The sequence below is a fragment of the Pleurodeles waltl genome, chromosome 1_1 (assembly GCF_031143425.1).
Source record: "Pleurodeles waltl isolate 20211129_DDA chromosome 1_1, aPleWal1.hap1.20221129, whole genome shotgun sequence".
NCBI lineage: Eukaryota > Metazoa > Chordata > Amphibia > Caudata > Salamandridae > Pleurodeles > Pleurodeles waltl.
Genome location: NC_090436.1, coordinates 980,276,071 through 980,303,302, shown reverse-complemented (window position 1 = coordinate 980,303,302; position 27,232 = coordinate 980,276,071). Strand labels below are relative to the sequence as shown.

General features: G+C 45.9%; 1 protein-coding gene across 1 annotated transcript in view; it reads left to right on the top strand.

Moving 5' to 3' along the window:
- Positions 1-27,232, top strand: part of RRH (retinal pigment epithelium-derived rhodopsin homolog) — a 280,798-nt gene that overhangs the window by 167,907 nt on the left and 85,659 nt on the right. Inside the window, exon 4 of the mRNA XM_069230250.1 lies at positions 3,095-3,248. Within this exon, the coding sequence (XP_069086351.1) occupies positions 3,095-3,248 (154 nt within the window). The remainder of the gene's footprint in view (positions 1-3,094; positions 3,249-27,232) is intronic.

Genomic DNA, 27,232 nt, shown 5'->3' with positions numbered 1-27,232 from the left:
ACCTGTGTGCAAACAGTGTGATTTTGTCTTCTTGGAAGCCCCCACCTGTTCTGGCAAGTGGAGTGCCACAAGTGTCTTTGATTTCTGTCTGAAAGTCTTGATTGCAAAGATAGTAGAATCAGTTTTTTACTGACTTTTCCTAAAATGACTTCTGCGTGCTGTCATTGACACTGTGCCTCAGTTTTTCAAATTCTAGGCCATTGGATAATCAATAAAGAACGTAATTCACAAGTAGCACATTGGAATACTCCAATCCTTCTTTCCCACATCATACTCTTTCTTTCTCTTTATGCGTCTTTCTCCAGCAGTTCTCTTTTCATGGGGCCAAGCTCCATATTTTCGCATTAGTGGGCAAGTACCCAAGGTAGAGAACTGTTTTAACGTTTTGCAATATTTATGAATTTCTCCTAACACCCTTAAAATATCCTATCAATGCGCTGACATGAGAGGCATACATATTTTCACCCTGCGTTCTATTATTCTGATATCACCCTCCACACATGGTACCTAAAGTTTGCAAGTTGCTTCAGGACTGGTCAATTGCGATAATATAATTCACACATAATATTTGCTCTAAAAATTATTTTAGTGAGGTCTTCAGTTTGAGGAAGCACCCTGGCAGTGATCATGATCATGGGAACAAATTACAAGGAGCTAGCCTTCTTCTTTAGTTTATTGCCTGTCCTGAAAGATGCAGAAGAATTTAGAGTTTGGTTTGTAAAGATACTCAGATGCAAAGGGCTTCAGTTGGGTATTTACAGAGAGAAGTAGCCACTGAATACCTGAAAGAATATACAGCAAAAGCAGCAAGTGTGCTAAAAATGTCGAAGAAACATAATTATAGAAAAAGTCCTATTTTCACCTCAGGGTCTATCTGTGACGACTGAGACCAGAAAGGAAATTCTTTTACACTACATGAACTACAAATAATGGAAGGGCAAGATGCCCATGCAGTATGCTACCTTCATTAAAGAAATTAGGAGGGTATTTTCGCAGCCAAAGTCAACACCACTCAAGCCAAGATCTAGTAGTTGTTCTCTAGCCACAGCTGAAACCTTAAACAATACACAGAGCTTCATGGACCAAGTCTGCAGAGGTCAGTGAAAAGGAGATCATCAGCAAAGCACACCAACCTGTGTGAATCTAGAGTGCTCTCTTCTATGATGAGCAGCCACATGCCAGTCTATGTGCATGTGTTATCACTGACATATACAAACATCCAGCTGAAAGTAAAGGATTCATACCAGCCACCATTTTCCCGAGGTGATAGACAGCCAGATTGAACCAGCTAAGCTGCTAATCACCCGAGAGAGATCCAAGGGAAGAATCTGCAGGGTTTGATATATTCATTCTGGTTCTGCTGCAAGTGTGACTCTTGAAAACTCGCTGAAACAATGCGGCTAAGCATTGGCAATTAGCCGAATGATTCAACAGCTCATTTATATTAGGACCAGGTAAAAATTACACCAAGGATCTAGAGGGTAGAAAGCAGGGCCTCTCCAGCTCTCAGAGATGAGAACGAAGGAGGGTCAGTGTTAGGTTTCAGATTCGACAGACTCACAAGTTTCTGCCATGGACAAAAAATGTGATATCAATCTCTATCTCTCTCAGCACAGGGGCTTTCCCTCAGCAGGATCTGGGACACCCTGTAACATTGGGAGTTTGCAGCTAAGGTTGCGTAGGTGGGAACAAGGCACATTTGCAAAAAGGTTGTCATCTGAATCCATAATGTAGCCTGCCAGTGTCTCTGAATTGAGGATGGAATCTGCCATTTCCACCCCGTTTTGCATTGTGAAGTGTTCTGCCCTGAAGGCATCTGCCTTGGTGTCCCAATCCAAGATAGAACATGCAATTTTCTCCCAATCTAAGAAACAGCCTGCCATTTACTCTCGAGTCAGTCTGCTTGAGAGTAGATCATCCAATCTGAAACTTTTACGGACATCTTGGATCAGCAGATGTGGAGGCTGTGCAGACATTTAGAGGGCCTAATGACAGAAGGGACCATCTAGAAGTCTTGAAGTCCTCTGTTTTGTCAGTCATTTAGCCTTGCATGCTGTACAGATTCACCATGGGTTATTTTAAAGTGCTACATCTGTAGCGAAGCTACACTGGACAGAAACAAGGAGTATAGAAATTAACTGATGAAGGCACAACATCTCCCCTCAAGAGTTTTATTAGGACCGTCGCTGTGAACATTTTAATCATACAGCTGGAACTGTCACATAGTGAGAGAGTTCATGTGTTGCTTAGTAAGAGTATGAGATCTTTAAGATTATAGAAGACATCACTACACCTCCCACCTCATAACACATTAAAAACAAGAATAAAATAGATAGACACAAAGATAAATGTTATGGATAAAATTCAATGACAACGATAGTCTTTGGCTTACTCACCAGGATAGGTCTTTATCATTGTAGATCCCCCTAGAACATGTGGCAGGTCCTCCTTTTTGATGTTCTCTTGCTTAGTCTTCTTCTCCTTAAAGTGCGCTGTTTCCTTCCTTTCAAATATTAAGTTTCAAAGTCACCTCTTTCCCTCCTCACAAACATTACCGGTTTAGTTTTTCGCCCATGACTAATGGGTTCTTAATTTCTTTTCTAGCAGCTGTCTTTTTGATACAGACAGACTTTAAAAACCTTTACTATTTTTCTATTATCTAAAAGGACTGATGTTCCATTGTAACAAAATACTATTTTCGTGGACCCATGTCTGTTAAAATGTTGATGACGTGCACTGTGTAGTTTTATTTTCATCCAACTGCCTTTCTGTATCCCATCCTCGTCATGAAAAATGTAGAAAAGTGATGATGCACAAGCTAGTGAGGCAGATAAAAAATAATCTAAACTAAGCACTTTATGCAGCACCTATGACATGAACGCCTTAACCTAAGAGGGCCAGTCTCCTCACAAGAGGCCAGTCTCCTTCACACAGAGAACAGGTGCATGGGTTGCCAAGGGGAGACACGCAGACTTTACTACAGCATCCTTTACTGCAAATCAGAAAATAACATCCAAAAAAGAAAATCACTGTAATGTAGTAACAGCCTCGAGGAAAAGAGCAAGGCATCTGATATGTTTTTCCTTAACAACAGGAAGAAGAATGACTAGTTCCAGCTTTGCAGCTCTGATCCTCGCAGCCTGGATAAATGCTTTCTTCTGGGCCCTGATGCCTATATTAGGTTGGTCCAGCTATGCCCCAGACCCAACTGGCGCCACCTGCACAATAAACTGGCGGAAAAATGATGCGTGAGTAATACAAATTGTATATTGTACAAATGCACGAGTCATACAATGCAAATTGTGCTGTCTGGGCTGCTGGGAGAAAGGATGTTGTTTGCATTAGAAGAGCCCTTTCCAAGGGAATATCTTGAATCTCATTGTTGCAGCTGTGAACAAGAATGGTTTAAAGAACATCTACAGGAAATCTAGGAATCTGTGGAGCACAACGTCTGAATATTGCTGCTCAAATGGCGGGTGGCCAGGATCTTGACATGCTCTAACCAAAGGTTTTCTTGACATAATTATGCAAACAATATGAAAGCTCTGGGTTAGGACAGGGGAAACCATATCTACTCTGAGCGTGGCCGGCTTTATAGAGATGTCCATAATTATTTTTAGGGTTTTAGGGAATAAGCCAAAAACAAATGATTTTTGTACAGTATGCTGTCATGTCAGTGGAGGGAAATAGCATGGGAACTAAATAAGCCTATCAACAAATCAAGGACGGAAGACAGAAATCAGCACTGGGCCGCCGTACCTACAAGAACTGGTGGTACCTTACCAGTCTTCTCGCTCTCTATGCTCGAGCAACCAGTACCTTGTACGGTTCCCAGAGTCGAACGGGCTTGCATGGGCTGTCACTCCTTCTCATACTTGGATCCCAAGCCCTGGAAGACCTTGCCTGAGTCCCTTGGAAACTGCTCCTTCCGTGGCCATCTTTTGAAAAATGTGAAAACCTGGATGGTCTGCTCTTGTCTCGTTCTGCTTGCCCTTAGCCTGCTGCCCAATCACTGAGAAGCACAGTTTGGTTAGCAATAATAATAATAATAATAATAATAATAATAACAATAATAATCGAAGCACAGGAATCTCATTCACTCACGCTTCCTGGGGTATAACAAAGTGTAAAGAAGTGTTTACAGTGTTGGACTATACGCCAGGACATTATTAAATAGGAGGCAATAAACTGAACACATTTGCCCAAAATAAAGCCCATGTCACTACCCCAGTTCCTGTTTCAATTTAGATGAAACATTGCCCAGGATTTGCAGCACATACAGAATGAGGAAGACCGTTTTTTTTTAAAATTAAGTAAGGTATCTGAGAATTGAAAAAGAAGTTCAACATCGGATTCTCGCTTAAGGCAGTAATTAGGTTCTGTTGGGTTACCAATTCTTTAGTAGCATTTGAGATTTATCAGGCATAGGTTAACCTCCTACCATCTCAGAAAATAAACAGTAACTTGCGCTGACAGGAATTATTACAGAGTTTTAATCCCCGTATTAGCCGGTTAATTATCGCCCTAAAATTGCAGGGATAATATCTGAAGAGATTCATATAAGAGCAGAAAAATATTCAGTCATTCTGACAAATGTAGGAAAATGGACCCTATGCCAGTGATGAGATGAATTCCTGTACACTGAATACTCCACGATTCCTGACAAAGAAAGATATATCATTTCCCGAGCTGATGATCGATGGCAGGCCAAACGTAATGCTTCCTAGAGTGGGGCAGAGTCTCACCTTACTGCTGAGAATCTAATCCTAGTATAGAGGCCAGTTGTGCCCATTTGTCCTGCCAGAGAACGTTTGAAATATGAAAAATCAGGCACTTGAAAATAATATTTGAAAGATACATTGGTAGAGCTGGAGAAAGGTACAAAATTACATGGAGAATGCCTATTTATCTTAGATCATTTAGAGATGGGGGTATATTACACCATGTTTTAACAAGCTCATCTGTGTGCTGAACGGGCTGCGGAAGTTAGAATCAATCACTTGACCGTGAATATAAACCAGTTTAAAACTCAAGCGTTTAATTGCTTGTTTTAACAAAATTGAGTGAAAATCTGGATGAATACATGTGACAAACTAGGGCTCTGATTTATACTTTTTGCCGCAAACCTGCATTAGCGCAGGTTTGCGGCAAAAAGTATAGCGCCGGCTACCGCCATTGCTAAAGTCCGGTCGTCATATTTAAGGAATGACACTAGCCGGCGCAAACGGTGGGCTAGCATAAAAAATTCAGCGCCAGCCGGGTTGGGGTGGCGGTGTGTGAGATGGGGGTTTAGCACCAAAAAATGACGCTAGGCTGGTTAGAGTAAAACAAAATGATTCTAACCAGATTAGCGTCATTTTATGGTGCCAAACCTACCATGCTACATGACTCCTGCCTTAGAAAAGGCAGGAGCCATGCCTACCACCCCAATGGGCAGCACAGGGGACAAGGGTCCCCTGGGCATGGCCATTGCACCCTGTGCCATGTATGGGGGCCCATTTTACCTGTACTTACCTGGGATGGAGTCCCCATCCTCCACAGTCCCTCTGGTGTAGGTGGGGGTGTCCCTAGGGACTGGGGAGGGCACCTGTGGGCTTATTCCATGGTGTTCCACCATGGAAATGAGCCCACAGGTCCCCTAACGCCTGCCCTGACCCAGGCGTTAAATAATGGCGCTAAGCGAGCTTAGTGCCATTAATTAAGCCCGCCTCTCCCCGTACACAATTTTTGCACCGGAGTATAAATATGGCGTTAAGGTCGTAGAGGCTTTTTTTGCATGGGTATGCCTACTTTGCATCTCTATGACGCAAAGTAGGTTTCCACGTCCAAAAAATGACTTTAACTCCATAAATTTGGCACTAAACGGATCTAGCGTCAAAGTATAAATATGTAGTTAGTTTTGCACCGAATTAGAGTAAAAAAAAATATAAGGACCCTAATTCGGCGCAAAACAAGTATAAATATGCCCCTAGGTTTTCACTATATTTAGCTGATAGCCTGTCTGGGTTCCATGTAGTATAGCTGTTATCTGGGCACCCATTAGAGATGGTGTAGGGTCAGATTTAAAAAAAAGCGATGTAATCACCAAATAAAGAGATTCTCACCTCCCAGGTTTTGCAATAAAACAGTAAAATATCCCGGTTAGTCCTTAAACACCACATTGGGGTTCAACACAGAGAGGAAAGAAATGGCGAGAGATGGCAAATCTTCCTGTTCCCTGCTAAATGGAGATAGCTTTCAGTAGGGTTCCATTGATACACATATTGTTCATATAACTGTGATATATTGTGGTTTAACTCCAAATTAAACATTACAGTTCATAGAAAGCACAAACTAATTCTATTGAAAGAATTATCAGCATCAGGTAATTATGTTGCTTGAGAACCTGCCTCTGTGTTAAAAATAGTAGCCACTAAGGGGCATAGTTATACTCTGTTTGTGCCGGATTTGCGTCATTTTTTTTTTACGCAAATCCGGCGCAAAGTTAACTCCATATTTATATTTTGATGCTAGACCCATTTAGCGTCAAAATATTGAAGTTAACGTTATTTTGTGCCTGCGGATAATTACCTTGCATCAATGAGATGCAAGGTAGGGGTTGCCGGGCCAAAAAATACTTTAAGGCCTTTGTGCCTTACTTATCCTCCTGTGCAAAAATCTCGCACGGGAGGAGGAGGCCCTTAAATAATGGCGCTAAGCCTGTTTAGTGCCATTATTTAATGCCTGGGTCAGGGCAGGCATTAGGGGGCCTGTGGGCCATTATCCATGGTCAGAGGCCATGGAAACAGCCACCAGGTGCCCTTCCCGGCACCCAGGGACACCCCAATCCACCCCCACCCACACCTGGAGGACACCTAAGGATGGGGGGACCCAGCCCAGGTAAGTTCAGGTAGGATTCTTTTTTTTTTTAAGTGCCATACGGGGCCTAACTTGGGCCCCACCTACATGGCACTGTGCCCAATGGCCATGGCCGGGGGACATAAGTCCCCTGGGCATGGCCATTGGGCAGGGGGGCATGACTCCTGTCTTTACTAAGACAGGAGTCATGCCCATGGGGATTGTGCGTCAAAAAATGACGCTAGTCAGGCTAGCGTAATTTTTCTGACTCTAACCTGACTAGCGCCATTCTTTGGCGCACAACCTCCTGTTTCCCCTACGCCTCTCTGACCCGGTTAGCATCATTTATTTTGACGCTAATCGGGCCTTACCGCTGGCTAGCGTAATTCCTTAAATATGACGCCTGGCTGGCATCCAGAAATGGCGCTAGCTGGTGGTAAACTTTTTGACGCAAACCTGCGCTAATGCAGGTTTGCATCAAAAAGTATAAATCAGGGCCTAAGTTACTCTGCTCAATTGTTGGCCATTGTGCTGCAAATCCATGCAGCTCCAATAAAACTATAAATTTAATGTAGGGAGTCACCTGATTGCCTAGCATTTAGAGTAAATTTTTTCAATTCATGTTTAAAAGTGAAATTGGTTGGTATGATGCCAATGGAGTGTGTAGCTTTTCATGAAAATATGCAATAGGGGTCAGTTGCCAAGTGGGGTAGCAAAGGTTTTCAATACTTCAGCAATAACCACTGTGAGAACTGGTGACAGAACATTGGAAAATCGCCACATGAACTGAAGTTGACATTGCAAGAGAGCCTTAACCATAGTGCTGCTTTTGTCTCTGTGTGAAACGAAGGATACTGAGAGAGCCATAATTATAGCCCTGCTTGTGTTTCTATGACGTGGAAACAGCAGGACTATCATGAAAGTATCCTCGCAGTGGAATGCCAAAAAAAGCTGCTTGAAAGATGAGGCTTCAGCCAGTCTAAAAGAGAAGAATGGTCTGGACTGCAGAGGTAGATTTCCTTTTAGAAATATGCCAAAACCTGGGTATGTAGGAGCGATAGGCGTTTGATGGATGGAAGGAAGATTTTCATGTCCTTTAAGATGCACACTTTGCTACAAGTAGGACAGAGACAATCCTCTGTGTGATTTATTAAAACGTGCATGTAGTTTCTGTATTCACCATATTGAACAGCATAATGAGATATGATTTGGTCATCGGATATATGTCTGAACAAAACTCCTGGTCTTGGTGATATTTTGTTCATGTGGCCCCAACATTTTATGTGAATCAAGTCACAAGAGGTACGTTCTACACAATGGATAAACTCAGACTCATCTTCCGACACTTAGGGCCAGATTTAAAGAAAAGTGGCACAGCACGGTGCTGTGCCAAAATTGGCAGCGCTATGTTGTGTCGCCTTAGAAACGCAGGGATGCACCGTATTTAAGGGAATACGGCGCACCCATGCGTTTCCCCCTGCGCTGGCGCTAAATTTAGCTGCCAACGCAGGCATCCTTGCACCATTGTGCAAGGATGTCTGTGTTGAGGTGTGTGATTGTTTATGTGTGGGAAGGTGTCCCCTCCTGCATATAAACAATCACTAATGGTGCTTTGGCACTTCTGTGTGTGCTGCACAATGCAGCACACACAGATGTGTCAAAGCGTCCTTTTCAAATGATTGTTTATGTGCAGGAAGGCACATCTTCCTGCACATAAACAATAATTTCTGGCATTTTGCTTTTCTTTTTCTATGTGTGTGGCAGAATGCAGCACGCATAGAAAAAGCAAAAAACGAGGAGGAATAAAAGTATTCCTCCTCGTTGCGCCCTGCTAACGCCACCCCAGGGGGTGCCGTTAGATTTTGGCGCTGCCTCAGGTGTACGAAATTTCATAAACATGAGGCAGCGTCAAAATGCAATAGGTATTGCTGTGGCACACCCACAGGAACACCCATTGCACGCCCTTCCCACACACAGTGCTGCGTGGGAAGGTGCCATATTTACAAGGTGGCGTTAAGCCGCAAAAAGTGGCTTAACGCTACCTTGTAAATAGGGTGCTGTGCTTAGCTCCACAGGAGCATCACAAAAAATTTAGCTCCTGTGGCACTAGGGGCCTATAAATATGGCCCTTAGACTTTCCTCAGGAAATGCAGTCATGTCACATGTAGGCATACCAAATGGCCTGCACTTAGGGGTACACCTCTTCCAACTTTATACATTGCAATGTATACATTGTCATGCTAAAGCAAGACAGCCAGAGCTGAAATGCTCCAGGTACTTTGCGGGATCCATAGAGTCAGAAATGCACTCTGCATTACATACAGGGCCATCCAAAGCAAAGGCCCATGGGCCCATATTTATACTCGGTTTGTGCTGAATTAGCATCATTTTTTTAGGCTAATTCAGCGCAAACCTTACTCCATATTTATAATTTGGCGCGAGACACACCTAGCGCCAAAGTTATGGAGTTTACGTCGTTTTCTGGACGTGAAAACCTACCGTGCATTAATCAGGTGCAGGGTAGGCATTCCCGTCCAGAAAACAACGATATGGCCTTAGCCCCATATATATCCCCCTGTGCTAAAATCTACAACGGGGGAATGGGGTCCTTAGATAATGGCGCTAAGCTTGCTTAGCGCCATTATTTAACGCCTGGGTATAGGAAGGTTTTAGGGGACCTTTGGGTGTTTTTCCATAGTCAGAGACCATGGAAAGAGCCCACAGGTGCCCTTCCCTGGCCCCAGGGACACCACAACCCACACCAGAGGAACACTACAGGATGGGGAGACCCGTACCAGGTAAGTCCCGTTAAGTATTTTTTTTTCTTCTTTTTTTCCTACTCGGGCCCCCTGCATGGCGCTGGCCACAATGGCCATGCCCAGGGAACATTCGTCCCCTGGGCATGGCCATTGGGATGGTGGGCATGGCTTCTGTCTTTACAAAGACAGGAGCCATGTCCCTGGGGGTTGTGTGCCAGGAAATGGCGTAACACTGCTGAGAGGCATTTTTTTGCCTCTAAACAGTGTGGAGCCATAATTCAGCACACAAGCTCCGGTTTCCCCTATGCCTCCCCCACCCTGTTAGCGTCATTTAAAAGGACGCTAACAGGGATTTAGCGCCGGCTAGCGGCATTCCATAAATATGGTGCCCGGCTGGCATCCAAGAATGGCGCAAGCAGGCGCTATACTTTTTCACGCAAAAATGCGCTAACGCAGTTTTATTTGAAAAAGTGTAAATATGGACCATAGTTTGTCCAAAGTAAGACCCTGATTTATATTTTTTGCCGCAAACCTACGTTAGTGCTACCGCCATTCCTAGACGCTGGCCGGGCATCATATTTAAGGAATGACGCTAGCCGGCGCAAAGGGTTGGCTAGCGTAAAAAAAAAATTGACACTAGCCGGGTGGGGGTGGCGGTATGGGAGATGGAGGTTTAGCACCAAAAAAATGAAGCTAGGCTGGTTATAGTAAAAAAAAAATGACTCTAACCAGATTAGCATCATTTTATGGTGCTAAACCTTCAATGCCACATGCAGGAGTCATGCCCACCACCCCAGTGGCCAGCACAGGGGACAAGGGCCCCCTGGGCATGGCCATTGCACCCTGTGCCATGTATGGGGGCCCATTTCTGGGCCCCCTATCGCACTTTAAAAAATAAAATTCAATACTTACCTGTACTTACCTGTACTTACCTGGGATGGAGTCCCCCATCCTCCGCAGTCCCTCTTGTGTAGGTGGGGGTGTCCCTAGGGACTGGGGAGGGCACCTGTGGGCTTATTCCATGGTGTTCCACCATGGAAATGAGCCCACAGGTCCCCTAACACCCACCCTAACCCAGGCGTATAATAATGGTGCTACACAAGCTTAGTGCCATTATTTAAGCCCGCCTCCCTCCTGTGCACCATTTTTTCACCAGAGTATAACTGACGTTAAGGCCATAGAGTCATTTTCTGCACAGGAATGCCAACTTTGCATCTCATTGACGTAAAGTAGGTTTCTACGTCCAAAAAATGACTTCAACTCCATAAATTTGGCGCTAGACAGGTCTAGTGCCAAAGTTTAAATATGGAGTTAGGTTTGCACCGAATTAGAGTAAAAGAAAAATGACCCTAATCTGGCGCAAACAGAGTATAAATCTGAACCTCAATTCAAACGATACTCATAGAACAGAACACTCCATTCCACAAAAACACCTCAACTATCCACCCATTTACAAGAAGAAAAACATTGGTAGAAGCTCCTTGTCTGGTCAAGCAGCACACCTATGAAACTCCCCCTAAGCATCGAGGAAAAACATACACGACCATCTGAAATTCAGAGAAGTAAAGACCTGTTTTTTCCCTAACTAATGAGATAAAACCTCACTGACCACTCTGCTACAAAAAGCTGGATAAGTTTAGCATTACATCTTAAAACAAGCATTTGTAAAGCAATAGGTCTCGCATTAGTGGCGTTGTAAATGATAATGACAACCTCTCATTTGGGACCTTATAAATATTTAGCCATGCAGCACATTAAGCCTTTATCAGAAATAAACTGGGCTTGTGCATTCCTTCATAAAATTGGCATTAGACTGTGATGGTCTGAATAGCCCCTACAGGGCACCGCAGTAAAAATAGCATTTGGAGGAAACATAGCCTAGCAGGCCTTTTAAATATCATTTAACTGTGGAGTCAGTGGCACAAGGGTGAGGAGCCGCAAATCATTACAAGATGTCCCTGTATAATCAATAGCAGAAAGTGCAGTACTACTGGTTGTGGCTAGATGTCCCTGTAGAATCAAAAACAGAAGGTGCAGTAGTACTGATGGGGGCTAAATAAGCCAACTGAATTAGTAATGTCTTGGGATCAATTATCCTTTTGAGTAAAGCATTGTGCATTACACACTTGCAGGCCAAACAGAACTATCAGAATGCTAATAATAACAAAGCTCTTATAACACAAACTCCTCTCAACTAGAGAAACAAAAGTTTCAGCTATGAAAGAATTTAAAGATTCACTCAGTGGTGGAAGAGGCTATGATATTTGGGCCCCCTCTCACCTAGTGTGACCCAGAAGATTGCCTGAGCAGACAGAGCACATCATTCCGGGGTGGTTCCATTGCCCTAGAACCACCACAAACTGAGTTATGGGCACAACTGTGTTGTAAACCGAATGCCTGCAAAACATGGGCTGAGTTAAAGCTTTAGCAGAAATAAAGTGAGTTTGTTCATTTGCACAAGATGCAGTACCACTGGTGGTGGCTAGATGTCCCATTAGCAGAAGGTGCAGTACCACTGGTGGTGCCTAAATGTCTCTGTCAAGCCAATTGAATCAGGAGTGCCTAAGTGCAATTTTCGGAGTAGCGCATTATACATCTACAGACCACGTATAATTGTCAGAATACTAAAAAGGACCTGACAACACGCACTCCTCTAAGCTGTAAAAAAAAAAAAAAAAAGTTTCAGCTAGGAGAAAGCTTAAAGATAGATTGAATGGTGGTAGAGGTTATTATATTTGCCTCCCCCCCTCACCTAGTGTGACCCACAAGATTGCCTGAACAGAAAGAATACAATATTCTAAATGTTTTGGGGGTAGTGCCATTGTCCTAGGACCACCACAGTCTGAATTATGGGCACAAATGTGTTGTAAAACAAATGCCTGCAAAGCATTATGGGCTAAGTTTCCATAAATACATTAAACCTTTATCAGAAATAAATTGTGTTTGTTCTTTAGCAGAAGGTGCAGTACCAGTGGTGATGGCTAGATGTCTCTGTCAAGCCAAGTAAGTGATACAACCTTGGCACAATTATTCGTTTGATGTTGAGAGCACATCTCTGCAGACCATGCAGAATTGTCAGGAGACTACCAAAGTCCTTATTACACAAACTTCTCCTCCCTATAGAAACAAAATTTAAAAAAAAAAAAAAAAAAAGTTTAAACATCCACTGAGTGATGGAGAGGTTATTATATTTGGGCCCTCCCTCTCCTAGTGTGACCCACAAAATTGCTTGAACAGAAAGAGCACATCAGTATAAATGTTTTGGGGGTGGTCCCATTGCCCTAGGACCACCACAGGCTGAGTTATGGGCAAAAATGTGTTGTAAAACGCATACTTTCAAAGCATTATGGGTCGAGGTTTCCCTAGTGCAGTGAATATTGTAGTGTTGGCTCTCCCACTGTGCCAGGAGAGCCTGAAGATTCATTACTAGGTCGATTTAATGTTTTATATAGCGGCAAAAAAGTACAAAACACAGGTACAACACAACTAGTTGTTTTTGCTGACTATGTAAAGTAAGGACCCAGTGATAGGCAAACATGGAAAATGAACTGTGCGCATGAATACGAGTGTTGACAAATGCGAGAGACAGGAAACAAAGAAAAATAGTCCGTCCAAACAACAGAAAAACATGTGAGGCGTAAGTAAACTGTACTTGGCTGGTGCGCTTCGGCCAAGTACAGGAAGTGACCTTTCGGCTGCCAAACCACTTAGAAGGCATCACAATAAGAGCAACACTGCCTTCAACCTATTAGAAGTGGCAGGCAGCGGCAGGCGGGACAAAAATGTCTATATCCCTAACAGGTCTTCCAGACAGCTCATGCGCGCTGTCGAGGCTCAACCTAAAAAGTGAAAGCTCTTTATGGTACTCATCATGGCTGCCTGTAACCAGTGCATACCATGAGCTGTACTTCCCCACTTCGGGGGAGTGCCTATAAAGCAATTATCCTAGCTGCCTGTAACCAGTTCATCGCATGAGTTGTTCCTTTATTACCCTTGCCTCTGTCAATCCTGGGTGGACCCCAAAGAGGATGTTGGGCAGGAGTGGACTGCACTTTCCTTGCAGATCCTGGATGCACCCTATACAGCATTATTCTCATAGTCTTAGTTCTCCTCCATGCATGGGTGTTGGAAGTAGGGTGAGGGGGTGCTGCAGCACCCCAATAAAGCCTTGCTGGATTTCAGCTGGGGAATTAACAATGAAGAAGCGTGCGTTCACGTAGAGACAGTCTGAAAACAGCCAACATCCTTTGAAAAAGTGTTGCTAATTCTTTTGAAATGGGAACCATTCATTTCTTCTAGGGCATACTTAGGTTATTTTGTAATTTTAACTAGTGGATCTCTTACTAGGGTACAGGTGAAAGGCGAATGCCACAGCATTCAAGAAGTTTTATAGCATACAAAATTAAAGTTGTGGTTGAGGGCAACGTAAAGTCCAAATATCTTAACACATGTATATCAGAAGCATGCAAAGAACAATAAAGATACTAAAGTCAAGTGACAGCAAAAGCCAGCATACCCCTTAAAACAATTCCAGCACCGCTGCCTCCATGCTATGTCCCGCTATTGTTGGTCCATGATAATCTTTATAAGACCTTACTTCGCTGCAACCACTGCATGCTGAGGGCTGCTCCTCTGTGATCCTTAAATGTACCCTATTAATTATTTGGACCACCTTGCTTCAAAACGCCACATAACTGTGGAAATGCATCACAAAACAGCAAGCAAGCCAATTAGTGCATTTATCATGGCTGCCAGTAACCAGTTCATTTGTAGTCGTCTCCTCACACCTGGAGGAGTTCCTTGGACACTACTGGAAATGTACCCTGGCTACCTATAATCAGTGTATGCTTAGGACTGCCTCTGTTGCTACTGGACAGGTCTTGTAGATCACTCATGCACACTGCCTCTTACCAGTGTTCTCTCTCTGTTGCACCTGGGTGGACCCTAGAAGACAGAGTCTAGCGTTGTGTGTGATACTGCTAATTTCTCATTGAGAAATTGATGCATATTAACTGCAATATTGTGCAGTGGAGCACATTCCCTTGATCTGTGATGCACCACCCTTGTTTGTCTCCTGTCTAGATTCTGTTGTGGAGTTGTACACCCGACCATGGGTCCCAGCCTACTTGTAACTAATGGCTACGATCTCCCTCTATCTTAACTATTGGCGACTCTGAAGGGCCTTGAATTTCTCTGAATTCCATCTGGGAAAATCTGCGGGTTACTCTTTGTTGCTTCCTAAAGACTCTTCAAATAACATAGGTTAATGCCCTGTGTACAGTGCATATCCTTGGTCACTCTTCACACACTCTTAACTAAATTATATCGTGCACTTATCGACTGGCTCTTTAGATTATTTGCAATGGTTGTCACTATCAACTATGTGCCATGTCTTATGCCCTCTGTCACTCCTGGGTTGACCGTGTCACATTTGTTGGTTGGTTACCAATAACCAATGGATTACACAGCGTCTTCCTCCGTTCGCTCCTTATTGATCTCTGTTGGGTATTTCCATGGCTCTCTGTATGTGTTCCAAACACGTAGCCACTGTCCTCTTGGTTATCAGTGGTCACTATAGAGTTTTATTCCCTCTGCGTGTAGTGACAGCATGCAAGGTTGATCCTCTGACGCTTTTGGATTGTCCATAAAGAGTATTAACTATTACAGAGTCTATCCAATACATGCCTCCTGGTCACTCCTAAATGGCGTGCACAACCATTAATCGTCTCTGTGAATGTAATGAATGCTACAGGATCACTATGCTGTCACCCCAGGGAATTCTTAGATTTTTGTCATGCGTGCCCTCTATACAGTGCATGCTGCTTGCTCACTGCTGGGTTGAATCTATACAGGCTTGGGTAACTATAGAGACTTTTTCAATTATAATCATCTAATTGCTGCAACGTGCCTGCTTTCTTTCACATGCTCATTTCCCCAAAAGTACACCCATAGAGGCTGCTACCTAAGATAAGATAAGACAACAACCTTTATTCACCCACACAAGAACCCAACACTCTTACCCCATTAACTAAACTGCAAATCAACCATCTCCCAACCAAGATCTCCCCTGCGAAGTAGGGTGCTAACCATCCAATAATGTGCTTCAGTGCCTGGTCAAGGGGATGACTCACTCTATAAATACAATTGTAATACAATTGTAAACACGTAGTAGGAACAAATATTAGCATTTTCATAATTTTGATGTGAGCAATGCAAAGGAGCTGTACTGCAGGGAGTTCCTGACCTGATGGAAGTTGGGGAAAGGCCAAGCGCCCTTTGGGCATTCGTCATCAGTTCTTTGGGACAGATTCACACCAAATGGAGTTACTCTGGACGACACAGCCTCAAAAACATGGGTGTCTTTCTCTTGAAATTTTAAAACATGAATAATCCATAGAAGTATTGTTCGAACTGTGGAATCTCCCCAGAAATGCAGCACTGGTGCTGTCTTTTGACATCTCAAAATAATGAAGTCGGGACAGAACATGATGCCCCTAATATGGCTCTCTTGGTGACCTGGCCCGTTTTTAAAAAGAAAATAAAATCTGTTAATGGATTTTTACATCCAAATTCACAAGAATGACAATAAGACCAAAACAGGGCACCTCGTGGTGCTGTATCACATCTCAAATACAGGCAAGAGGAGTGTGAGGAAGATACAGCAACCAAAATAAAAACAAAGGGTCAGATTTAAGAGCCCCTAGAGCCTCCTTGCACCACATTGGGGTCATTTTTTTAAAATGCTAATGCGGCCCAACGAGGCCAAAATCGGCACGCCAAATTTACAAAGTGGAACAATACATGCATTGCGCCACTTTGTAACCCATTGCGCTACTTTATGCCTGCGCCAGGCATAATGTATGAAAAGGGGGCGTTCCCCTGCTAGGCGGGCTGAATAAATGGTGCAAAGATATTGAAGAGATTTATTTGCATCATGTTTTTCGGCACTTTAAACGCTTGCTCAGATCAAGCGTTAAAAGGAGGCACACTATTGTTTACAATGGGCCTCAATGGGCTTTGCAGGATTACTGTCAACATTTTTTATGCTAATTCTGCAGAGCTCCAAACTAGAGTCAAAAATGTTGACGCTAATTCCCTAACTACCACCATGATGCGCTGTATTTTAGATATGCTGCACACATGGTGGCTTTAAGGGGGCGCTAAGAGGTGCAAGAAAAGTGGCGTTGCACTAGGTGCAATGCCACTTTTCTTAAATCAGGCCCAAAGAGTTTACAGTCTCCTCTGCTCTAAAGTCTACCTATGACCGTATGATTGCCTTTTAAGTTGTCCAACATGTGTCTTTCCCTTCCTTTAACTCAATTGCAGAATCTGTTAACCATGCACCCCAAATTTTCTGGAATTACCTCGGTCAGCCTCTATTCTCATATGCCACTCTTTCAAGTCCTTTGCATTTGTTTTTCCCTACATTCCACCCATCACTAGTCGGACAGCTCCCACTACTCTATTATCTGACGAGGCCAAACACTTAGTCCAATTTTTGACTGCTTTGACTGTTTTGACTGTCGTGGGACGCATGGTGTCTTTGGCCTTGTGTCATTGTTATTGATTAATGGAGGGACTTTGCAATGGAAGAAGGGGGATGGGATGAGTAGAAGTTTAAGCCGAGGAGGGCAGGGCTTAGGCTAATCATAACTTACACATCCATAACTTTCATTTAAGAGAAATATAACAGGACACTAGGAATAAGGAAAAAAAAACCTAGGAATTTACCTCTTCTGTTTGCGAAGCTATGTTGTTTTGTGAAATATGTGTTTTTATTAACTTTTATAATTGGTTTTATACGCTAGATGCAGCCTGGTAATTTAAATGCAGTGTGCTCTGATGCCCTCGAGGTCTTGTTTGTGCTCCTCTTAAACATATAAATAGTGCTTTACAGTTTATAGGCTGAAGTGGTATCACATAGTGATTCTGCATTTTCAATGTAATATCAACTACTACCCAGTAGCGTTCATTTGATAATATTGATCAGATAAATGTGTTAAAATATGGGGAAAAAGGCCTTGAGTTTCTTTTTGCAGTGATGGCTGCCACAGTTTCATGCTGTTCCCTGTTCTGGCGTATTTGTGTCCCCACTATATAGCGGAATTGCTGCTTTAATGAAAAGCTTTATGCTCTGACCTTATTATAGGTTTTCCTAGTCCAAATGATTCATGGTATGCTTTGTTGTGGGGGATATTCCAGGCCTCCTGACAGTTTTATGTTCCATGTTCTGTAGTGTTAGGCCTATGGTTATTGAACCATGGGCCTGATGCATGAAATTTCCATTTGCAAAAACTGTGATGCAATTATAGGGATGGCGGACTACTGGGGTCAGCATACTACCATATCAGTGATCCTATTTCAATAAAGTACATTTTTTAATACAGCCTATTTTCCTTCAAGGAATGTACATTAAACAAAGTATGTTTATGAGTTGGCTGCTGTCTCCTGGACTATTTCCACCACCAAACATTATTTATTACATTCACAAAGGGCAAGGGGTCCCATGACATCCCATCTTCTCTAAAAATGAAACCCAGAAGTTGCTAACTTTTCTAAAATTTGTGACCACATTTGGGACATAAAACCTTTAAACATTTAGGGCCATATGTACCAACGAATTTTCCCATAGACACAGAATGGGTAAAACCCTTTGCTACATCTGACCCTTAATGAGGAATCGCTATTTGGAAAGGACGCCCTAAACACTTCCCTTCCAAATAGGAATTTGTTATGGGTTTCTAAACCCATTTTGGAATTTGTGAGCCTGTTACTGAATCTCAAAATGAGTTTTGTACAAAACAAGAAGCCGTTTTGCAGTAACAAATCAATCAATCAATAATTTATAAAGCGCGCTATGTACCCGTTAGGGTTTCGAGGCGCTAGGGGGTGGGGGGTGCTGCTATCGTTCGATGAGCCATGACTTGAGGAGTCTCCTGAAGGTGAGGAGGTCCTGGGTCTGGCGTAGTGAGGTCGGGAGTGAGTTCCAGGTTTTGGCAGCGAGGTAGGAAAGGATCTGCCGCCAGAGGTCTTGCGCTGGATTCGGGGGACGATGGCGAGGGCAAGGTTGGCAGAGCGTAGTTGACGTGAGGGAACGTAGAAGTTGAGTTTGGTGTTCAGGTAAGCGGGTCCGGTGTCGTGTAGAGCCTTGTGTGCGTGGGTGAGGAGTTTAAAGGTGATCCTCTTGTCCACGGGGAGCCAGTGGAGGTCCTTCAGGTGAGGGGAGATGTGACATCGGCGGGGTATATCGAGGATCAGGCGGGCGGATGCGTTCTGGATACGTTGGAGTCGTTTGATGTCTTTTGTTGGGATGCCTGTGTAGAGTGCGTTGCCGTAGTCGAGTCTGCTACTGACGAGGGCTTGGGTCACTGTCTTTCTGGTTCCTGTTGGAATCCACTTGAAGATCCTGCGGAGCATTCGGAGGGTGTTAAAACAGGAGGATGAGACTGCGTTGACCTGTTTGGACATGGTGAGGGCGGAGTCGAGGATGAAGCCGAGATTTCGTGCGTGGCTGGCTGGGGTGGGTGGGGGGCCCAGGGCGGTGGGCCACCACGAGTCGTTCCAGGCCGAGGGGGTGCGCCCGAGGATGAGGACTTCCGTCTTGTCGGAGTTGAGTTTCAGGCGGCTGTTGTTCATCCACTCGGCGATGGATTTCAGTCCCTCGTGGAGGTTGGCTTTGGCGGTGAGAGGATCTTTGGTCAGGGAGAGGACGAGTTGGGTGTCGTCGGCGTAGGTGAGGATGCTGAGGTTGTGCTGGCGGGCCAGTTGTGCGAGGGGGGCCATGTAGACGTTGAACAGCGTTGGGCTTAGTGAGGAGCCTTGGGGTACGCCGCAGATGAGGTTGGTGGCATTGGAGTGGAAAGGTGAGAGCCGGACCCTCTGGGTTCTGCCCGAGAGAAAGGAGGAGATCCAGTTGAGGGCCTTTTCTTGGATGCCGGCTTCGTGTAAGCGGGTTAGTAGGGTGCGGTGGCAGACTGTATCGAAGGCGGCTGATAGGTCTAAGAGGATCAGGGCTGAGATTTCGCCGTTGTCCATTTGTAGTCTGATGTCATCTGTGGCGGCGAGGAGTGCAGTCTCTGTGCTGTGGTTTCGTCTGAAGCCAGATTGGGAGGGGTCAAGGATGGAGTTGTCTTCTAGGTAGTGGGCGAGCTGTGCGTTGACGATCTTCTCGATGACTTTCACTGGGAAAGGCAGGAGGGAGATCGATCGGAAGTTTTTGAGATCGTTGAGGTCAGCCTTAGGTTTCTTGTGGAGGGGTTGGATTTCTGCGTGCTTCCAGCTGTCCGGGAAGGTAGCGGTGTTGAAGGAAAGGTTGATGATCTTTCGGAGTGTGGGGGCGATGGTGACGTCGGCTTTGTTGAACACGTGATGTGGGCAGGGGTCAGAGGGAGATCCTGAGTGGATGGAGTTCATGGTCTTTAGGGTTTCGGCGTCGTCTACTTGGGTCCAGGTGGTGATGTGGTCGGCGTGGGAGGAGTTGTTGGGGGTGGGGTCTGGCGGAGGTGAGGTGTTGAAGCTGTCGTGGATGGCTGCGATTTTCTGGTAGAAGAAGGTGGAGAGATCGTCGCAGAGTTTCTGGGATGGAGGGATGTCGTTGACAATGGCGTTGGGGTTGGCGAGTTCCTTCACGATGCCGAAGAGTTCCTTGCAGTCGTGAGCGTTGTTGTTGAGGCGTTCTGTGAAGTGGGAGCGCTTCGCGAGTCGGATCCGTTGGTGGTGTTCACGGTTGGCTTCCTTGAGGGTAGCAAGGTTCTTGGGTGTGCGCTCGGGGATCCATTTTTTCTTGAGTTTCTGGCAGGTGCGTTTGGAGGTGGTCAGTTCGTCTGTGAACCAGGCTGGTTTTTTCTTTTCTAGGTTGGCGGTGGGTCTCTTGAGTGGGGCTAGGATGTTGGCGCAGTCGAGGATCCATTGTTGGAGGTTGATGGCGGCGGAGCCCGGGTCGGTGGGGTCGGGTGGTGGGTTTTTGGCGAGGGTGATGGTAAGTTGATCTTCGGTGACTTTTCCCCAGCGGCGGTGAGGCGGTAGAGGAGTGCGGTGGTGTTCGGTGTTTTTCTTGAAGGAGAAATGGACGCAGTGATGGTCGGTCCAGTGGAGTTCTGAGGTGTGGCTGAAAGAGATGTGATTGCTTGAAGTGAAGAGTGGGTCAAGGGTGTGGCCGGCGATGTGGGTGGGAGTGTTGACCAGCTGACGGAGTCCGAGGTTGGAGAGGTTGGTGATCAGTGATGCGGTATTGACATCATTGTTGTTCTCCAGGTGGAAGTTTAGGTCTCCCAGGAGGATGTAGTTTGAAGAGGCGAGGGCGTGGGTGCTTGCGAGGTCGGAGACGGCGTCGCTGAAGAGGGCTCTAGGTCCTGGAGGGCGGTATATGAGGGTTCCTCTGAGGGTAGTGTTGGTGTCTGTGTGAATCTGGAAGTGGAGGTGTTCGGCTGTCTTGAGGGTGTCGTCCGTGTGGGTGTGGATCTTGAGGGTAGATTTGTGGGCGATGGCTATTCCTCCGCCGATTCCGTTGGTGCGATCTCTTCTGGTGATCTTCTAGCCGTCAGGGATGGCGATGGCGATGTCAGGGGCCGAGGAGTCGTTCCACCAGGTTTCGGTCAGGAAGGCTACGTCTGGGGCGGTGGTGTCGAGCAGGTCCCAGAGTTCGATGGCGTGCTTTCATGCGGAGCGTATGTTGAGGAGGATGCAGTGCAGGTGGTTTGTGTTGGTTGTTGCTGGTTTCGTTGTTTTGTTGCAGGTGAAGTTGCAGGTGCGGCAGGAAAAAGGTCCTTTGGTGTGCTTTGGGGTGGCCAGGAAGCACTCTGTGAAGGGGCCAGGGTTGAAGGCGAGGAGTTCGCTGGCCGAGTAACGAAGGCATGGGGTGCGGGGGGCGCGAGGACCAGGGGGGGTGGCGCTGGGCGCGGTCCAGGCGCGGACGGGCACAGACGGGCTTGCACAATTTGAAAACAGTCACAAAAATACACTAATGGCACAAAATACAATCGGGGCACAGCAATCAGAGGGGCACAACGGGGGCAGACGCGCAGGAGGCAAGGCGCTTGAAAAACAATAGAAAACACTTACAGGCCGGCGAAAAGTGGCACAATCAGAAGGGGCACGACGGGGGCAGAAGCGCAAGGAGGCAAGGCGCTGAAAATATAGAAAAACACTTACAGGACGGCGGAAAGCGGCACACGGGTCAAGTGAAGCTTACTAGAGCCCACTAGACACCAGTGATGAGGTGCAGGGGATGCCTGCGGGTGGAGGAGGGCCTCGAACACTCTAGCAGCAGCGTGGGTGGGGGTCAGAGGCAGGAGACAGCAGGTTGGTGCTGCGGACGTGGGGGGCGAGCTCTAGACCTAAGGCAGGTCAGAGGTCGCTCACTCGCGACGCGCAGCGCCAGCCATTAAGAAGGGAGGGGGGAGGGAGGAGCAGCTGGGAGGCGGGAGGCGGGAGGGAGCGGCGAATGGGGGCGCGAGGGGGGCGGGCCGCAGGGAGGCAGCGGCAGGGAGAGAACTGCAAGGGGGAGCGCCCAAGGGGCGAAAACAAGAAAAACAAAGGCACAGAAAAGTCGGGCACAATTTGAAAACAGTCACAAAAATACACTAATGGTACAAAATACAATTGGGGCACAGCAATCAGAGGGGCACAACGGGGGCAGACGCGCAGGAGGCAAGGTGCTTGAAAAACAATAGAAAACACTTACAGGACGGCGAAAAGTGGCACAATCAGAAGGGGCACGACGGGGGCAGAAGCGCAAGGAGGCAAGGCGCTGAAAATATAGAAAAACACTTACAGGACGGCGGAAAGCGGCACACGGGTCAAGTGAAGCTTACTAGAGCCCACTAGACACCAGGGATGAGGCGCAGGGGGATGCCTGCGGGTGGAGGAGGGCCTCGAACACGCTAGCAGCAGCGTGGGCGGGGGTCAGAGGCAGGAGACAGCAGGTTGGTGCTCCGGACGTGGGGGGCGAGCTCTAGACCTAAGGCAGGTCAGAGGTCGCTCACTCGCGATGCGCAGCGCCAGCCATTAAGAAGGGAGGGGGGAGGGAGGAGCAGCTGGGAGCGGGAGGGAGCGGCGAATGGGGGCGCGAGGGGGGCGGGGCCGCAGGGAGGCAGCGGCAGGGAGAGAACTGCAAGGGGGAGCGCCCAAGGGGCGAAAACAAGAAAAACAAAGGCACAGAAAAGTCGGGCACAATTTGAAAACAGTCACAAAAATACACTAATGGCACAAAATACAATCGGGGCACAGCAATCAGAGGGGCACAACGGGGGCAGACGCACAGGAGGCAAGGCGCTTGAAAAACAATAGAAAACACTTACAGGACGGCGAAAAGTGGCACAATCAGAAGGGGCACGACGGGGGCTGAAGCGCAAGGAGGCAAGGCACTGAAAATATAGAAAAACACTTACAGGACGGCGGAAAGCGGCACACGGGTCAAGTGAAGCTTACTAGAGCCCACTAGACACCAGGGATGAGGCGCAGGGGGATGCCTGCGGGTGGAGGAGGCCCTCGAACACGCTAGCAGCAGCGTGGGCGGGGGTCAGAGGCAGGAGACAGCAGGTTGGTGCTGCGGACGTGGGGGGCGAGCTCTAGACCTAAGGCAGGTCAGAGGTCGCTCACTCGCGACGCGCAGCGCCAGCCATTAAGAAGGGAGGGGGGAGGGAGGAGCAGCTGGGAGGCAGGAGGCGGGAGGGAGCGGAGAATGGGGGCACGAGGGGGGCGGGGCCGCAGGGAGGCAGCGGCAGGGAGAGAACTGCAAGGGGGAGCGCCCAAGGGGCGAAAACAAGAAAAACAAAGGCACAGAAAAGTCGGGCAAAATTTGAAAACAGTCACAAAAATACACTAATGGCACAAAATACAATCGGGGCACAGCATTCAGAGGGGCACAACGGGGGCAGACGCGCAGGAGGCAAGGCGCTTGAAAAACAATAGAAAACACTTACAGGACGGCGAAAAGTGGCACAATCAGAAGGGGCACGACGGGGGCAGAAGCGCAAGGAGGCAAGGCGCTGAAAATATAGAAAAACACTTACAGGACGGCGGAAAGCGGCACACGGGTCAAGTGAAGCTTACTAGAGCCCACTAGACACCAGGGATGAGGCGCAGGGGGATGCCTGCGGGTGGAGGAGGGCCTCGAACACGCTAGCAGCAGCGTGGGTGGGGGTCAGAGGCAGGAGACAGCAGGTTGGTGCTGCGGACGTGGGGGGCGAGCTCTAGACCTAAGGCAGATTATGTGAATCACAGGCTTTGCAGCTGCAGAATGGCTTTGTACATCAGCCCCATGTTCTTTTCCATTTCAGTCCGACCCTAGTGTCTGACTTTCGATGTTGTGTACAGCATCCATTTTAGGACATCCTCATTCCTCACTCCTCATCCCTACTTCTCATCCATCATCCCTACTTCTCATCCATCATATATTATCCCTACTTCCCATCCATCATCCCTACTTCTCTTCCATCATCCCTACTTCTCATCCCTGCGTCTCATCCCTGCTTCTTATCTATCATCCCTACTTCTCATCCATCATCCCTGCTTCTCTTCCTTCATCCCTATTTCTCTTCCATCATCCTTACTTCTCATTCATCATACATCATCCCTACTTCTCATCCTTCACCCCTACTTCTCATCCATCATCCCTGCTTCTCTTCCATTAGGGTAGGCCAGGAGAATCCACTAACTAATACTATATCATGTTCTTTAGCTATCTTACTTAAGTATCTAATTATAGGAACGAAAGATAAGAAGAAAGTGTTAGTAACAGACTGCAAGTTATGCCATATGTCACTGGTAGACTATGATAAGTAACCCCTTCTTCCACCGAGGAAGGTATTTGTGTACACACAATACAATCCTTTGCATCCATTGTTTCCACATACTCACTCAATAAACAATAAAAGACGTTAGAAGACAACTCTCCTTTTGCATTAGTATAATCATGCAAATATTGCTCATCTAATTTAAACCTCTCTATAGCTGTTAGTGTATTAGTCTCATGCACAGATGTATCTCTCATTTCTTTCCTCTCATGAATTGACATTCCCACAATCATTATCACAAACAATATTTCACACACAATCGCCATTCCTACACTCAAATATCTACAATACCTAATATGCCTCACGTTATCATCTAGATTAGCCATGATCTGTAAAGAATCAGAAAGCAGAGTTTTCAACTCCTAATTAATATGCAGCACAAAAATCAAAAATATACTTCTTTCTTCACACTTCCAATTTTGCACGACAAGACCCTTTCTTCCTTTGTCAAAATCGGTTAGCAGCTGGTCAATTCCAGTTTATAAGTGTCATATCAGGTTATCAATGTCTTTTCTGATAAGTAATTTCAAACTTTTTCTTTACTCAACAATTCAGTCTAACTTTTCCTTTTCTTCAGGTTGCATCAAAATACTGATTTGGAACTTCTCTGTCAAAACAAAAGGACATAAACTCATTCGGCCAGTCACTTGTTGTGGCGGATGCCCACTCTGGCCCTGCATATTTTCGACTTGCCACTCTTTTTCTTTTCAACCTCCTTTCCCCTGTTAGTTCTCCATCACTCAGTTCATCTTTCCTGGTGGTATCTTGTTCTTCCTCTATTGTTTCATTTATTACCAAGTCCTTTTTCTTGCTGATTTGAGATTCAGGCCAATTATCCCCTTTTCTTACACCTTCTGTCAGAAATCTCTTTAAGATGGTACTTTTCTCCTTGACTTTGTCTGAAGTGCCCTCTCTTGATGGGCCTGCAACGGGTTCAGGAGTCAAATCTCTTTTGCTTTGACCTGGCTCAACTCTTTCCCCCTCAGGCTCTGGCACTGAGTCTCCTTGTTTTTCAGTCCCCTTTGTTTGAGTTAGCACTTCTACTGTGCATGGATCTCGTAACGTCTTTTCTGCACTGTCTGCACATTCTGCCTCTTGATTTTCCACACCCTTGTCTCTTACTGGGGTGATCGATCCTTCTTCTGTCATTTCTGGATCCACTTCCGGCTCAACTTGCTCTGGCTCTGGTTCAGGCAGAATTATTTGTTTCGCTGCTGCTGGTGTTCTCAGCAACACTTCTTTGTGATCCTGAGGACTCACCACCTTTTTCGTATGGCTTGAATGTATCCAATTAGGCAATCCTACACACTTTACAGCTGTGGTAGTCGTCAACACCACTTGGTATAGACCTCTCCAACATGGTTCTAGGCAGGTTTTTTGCACATGCTTTTTGATCATGACCCAGTCTCCGGCTCTCAAGTTGTGACCTGGATCATGGATAGGTGGCAGAGTAACAGCTTGTACCTGCTGAGAAAAAGATCAACCACATCAGCTAGACCCTTGCAGTAGTCTAACACCATATCATCTGTGATATTGACAAGAGCATTGGCTGGTATTGCTGGTAGTCTCATTGCTCTTCCCATGAGAATCTCATGTGGGGATAAACCTGTCTTCCTGTCAGGTACATTTCTCATTGACATCAACACTAAAGGCAATGCATAACTGGCCAATTCAAATTTGTGGCTGCACACATTTTGGCAATTCTTGATTTCAGGGTACCATTCATTTGTTCTACCAATCCTGATGCTTCTGGACGATAGCTGCAATGTAGCTTCTGTTCAGTATTCAGTGCTGCACATAAGAGTTTGATCACTTTGTTATTGAAGTGCGTTCCCCTATCTGATTCTAAAGAGATCGGAAATCCGAATCTTGGTATCAGCTCTCTAAGCAATAACTTTGCAACTGTGAGACTGTCATTTCTGCGTGTGGGGTATGCTTCAATCCAATGACTAAACACACACACAATCACCAACACGTACTTCAGTCCACCACATGCAGGCATCTCAATGAAATCCAATTGCAGTCTGCTGAATGGTCCTCCTGCTCTTCCAATGTGGCTCAAATTTACCACTGTCCCTTTTCCCACATTCAACTGCTGGCAAATCACACATCTATGGCACCCTGCCTCAGCTGCTTGTCTAAATTTCGGATTAAATCAATCAACCTTGAACAACCTAATCATGGCACCCCTTCCAATGTGTGCCTGACCATGGTAATACCGAGCCATCTGAGACAACAGACAATTCGGTAGCACCATCTGGCCCTCCTCAGATACCCAGATTCATCTGGTCTCTGCATACATTTCAACTTTGCCCACAGCTTCTTCTCTTCCTTGTCTGCATTTTCTTGCAAAGTTTTCAATTCCTCTAAGGGGTCAATTACTTTTAGAGCAAAACTTGCACAACTGGTCTCTTCTTCTTGCATTAGTTCCCACTTATCCTTATATGATATACAGTTCAGGGCACAAAATCTTGCTACCTGATCCGCATATCCATTTCCTAGGGAAATGTAGTCTGGTGTTTTCTGATGTGCACTGCATTTTACTACAGCAATTTCCTCAGGTGACTGTATTGCGTACAACATCTCTTTTATTCTGTCACCATTTAGTACTGGGGTTCCACTGGAGGTCATGAACCCGCTTTGTGACCACAATTGACCAAAATCATGAACAATTCCAAATCCGTATTGGCTATCTGTGTATATTGTCACTCTCAGCCTGGGAGAGACATAACATGCTCTAGTGAGAGCCACCAATTCTGCTACTCGTGCTGAATATACACTATTGAGACAAGTTGCTTCTAGGGTCCCTGTAATTGTACACACAGCATATCCTGCTCTCAA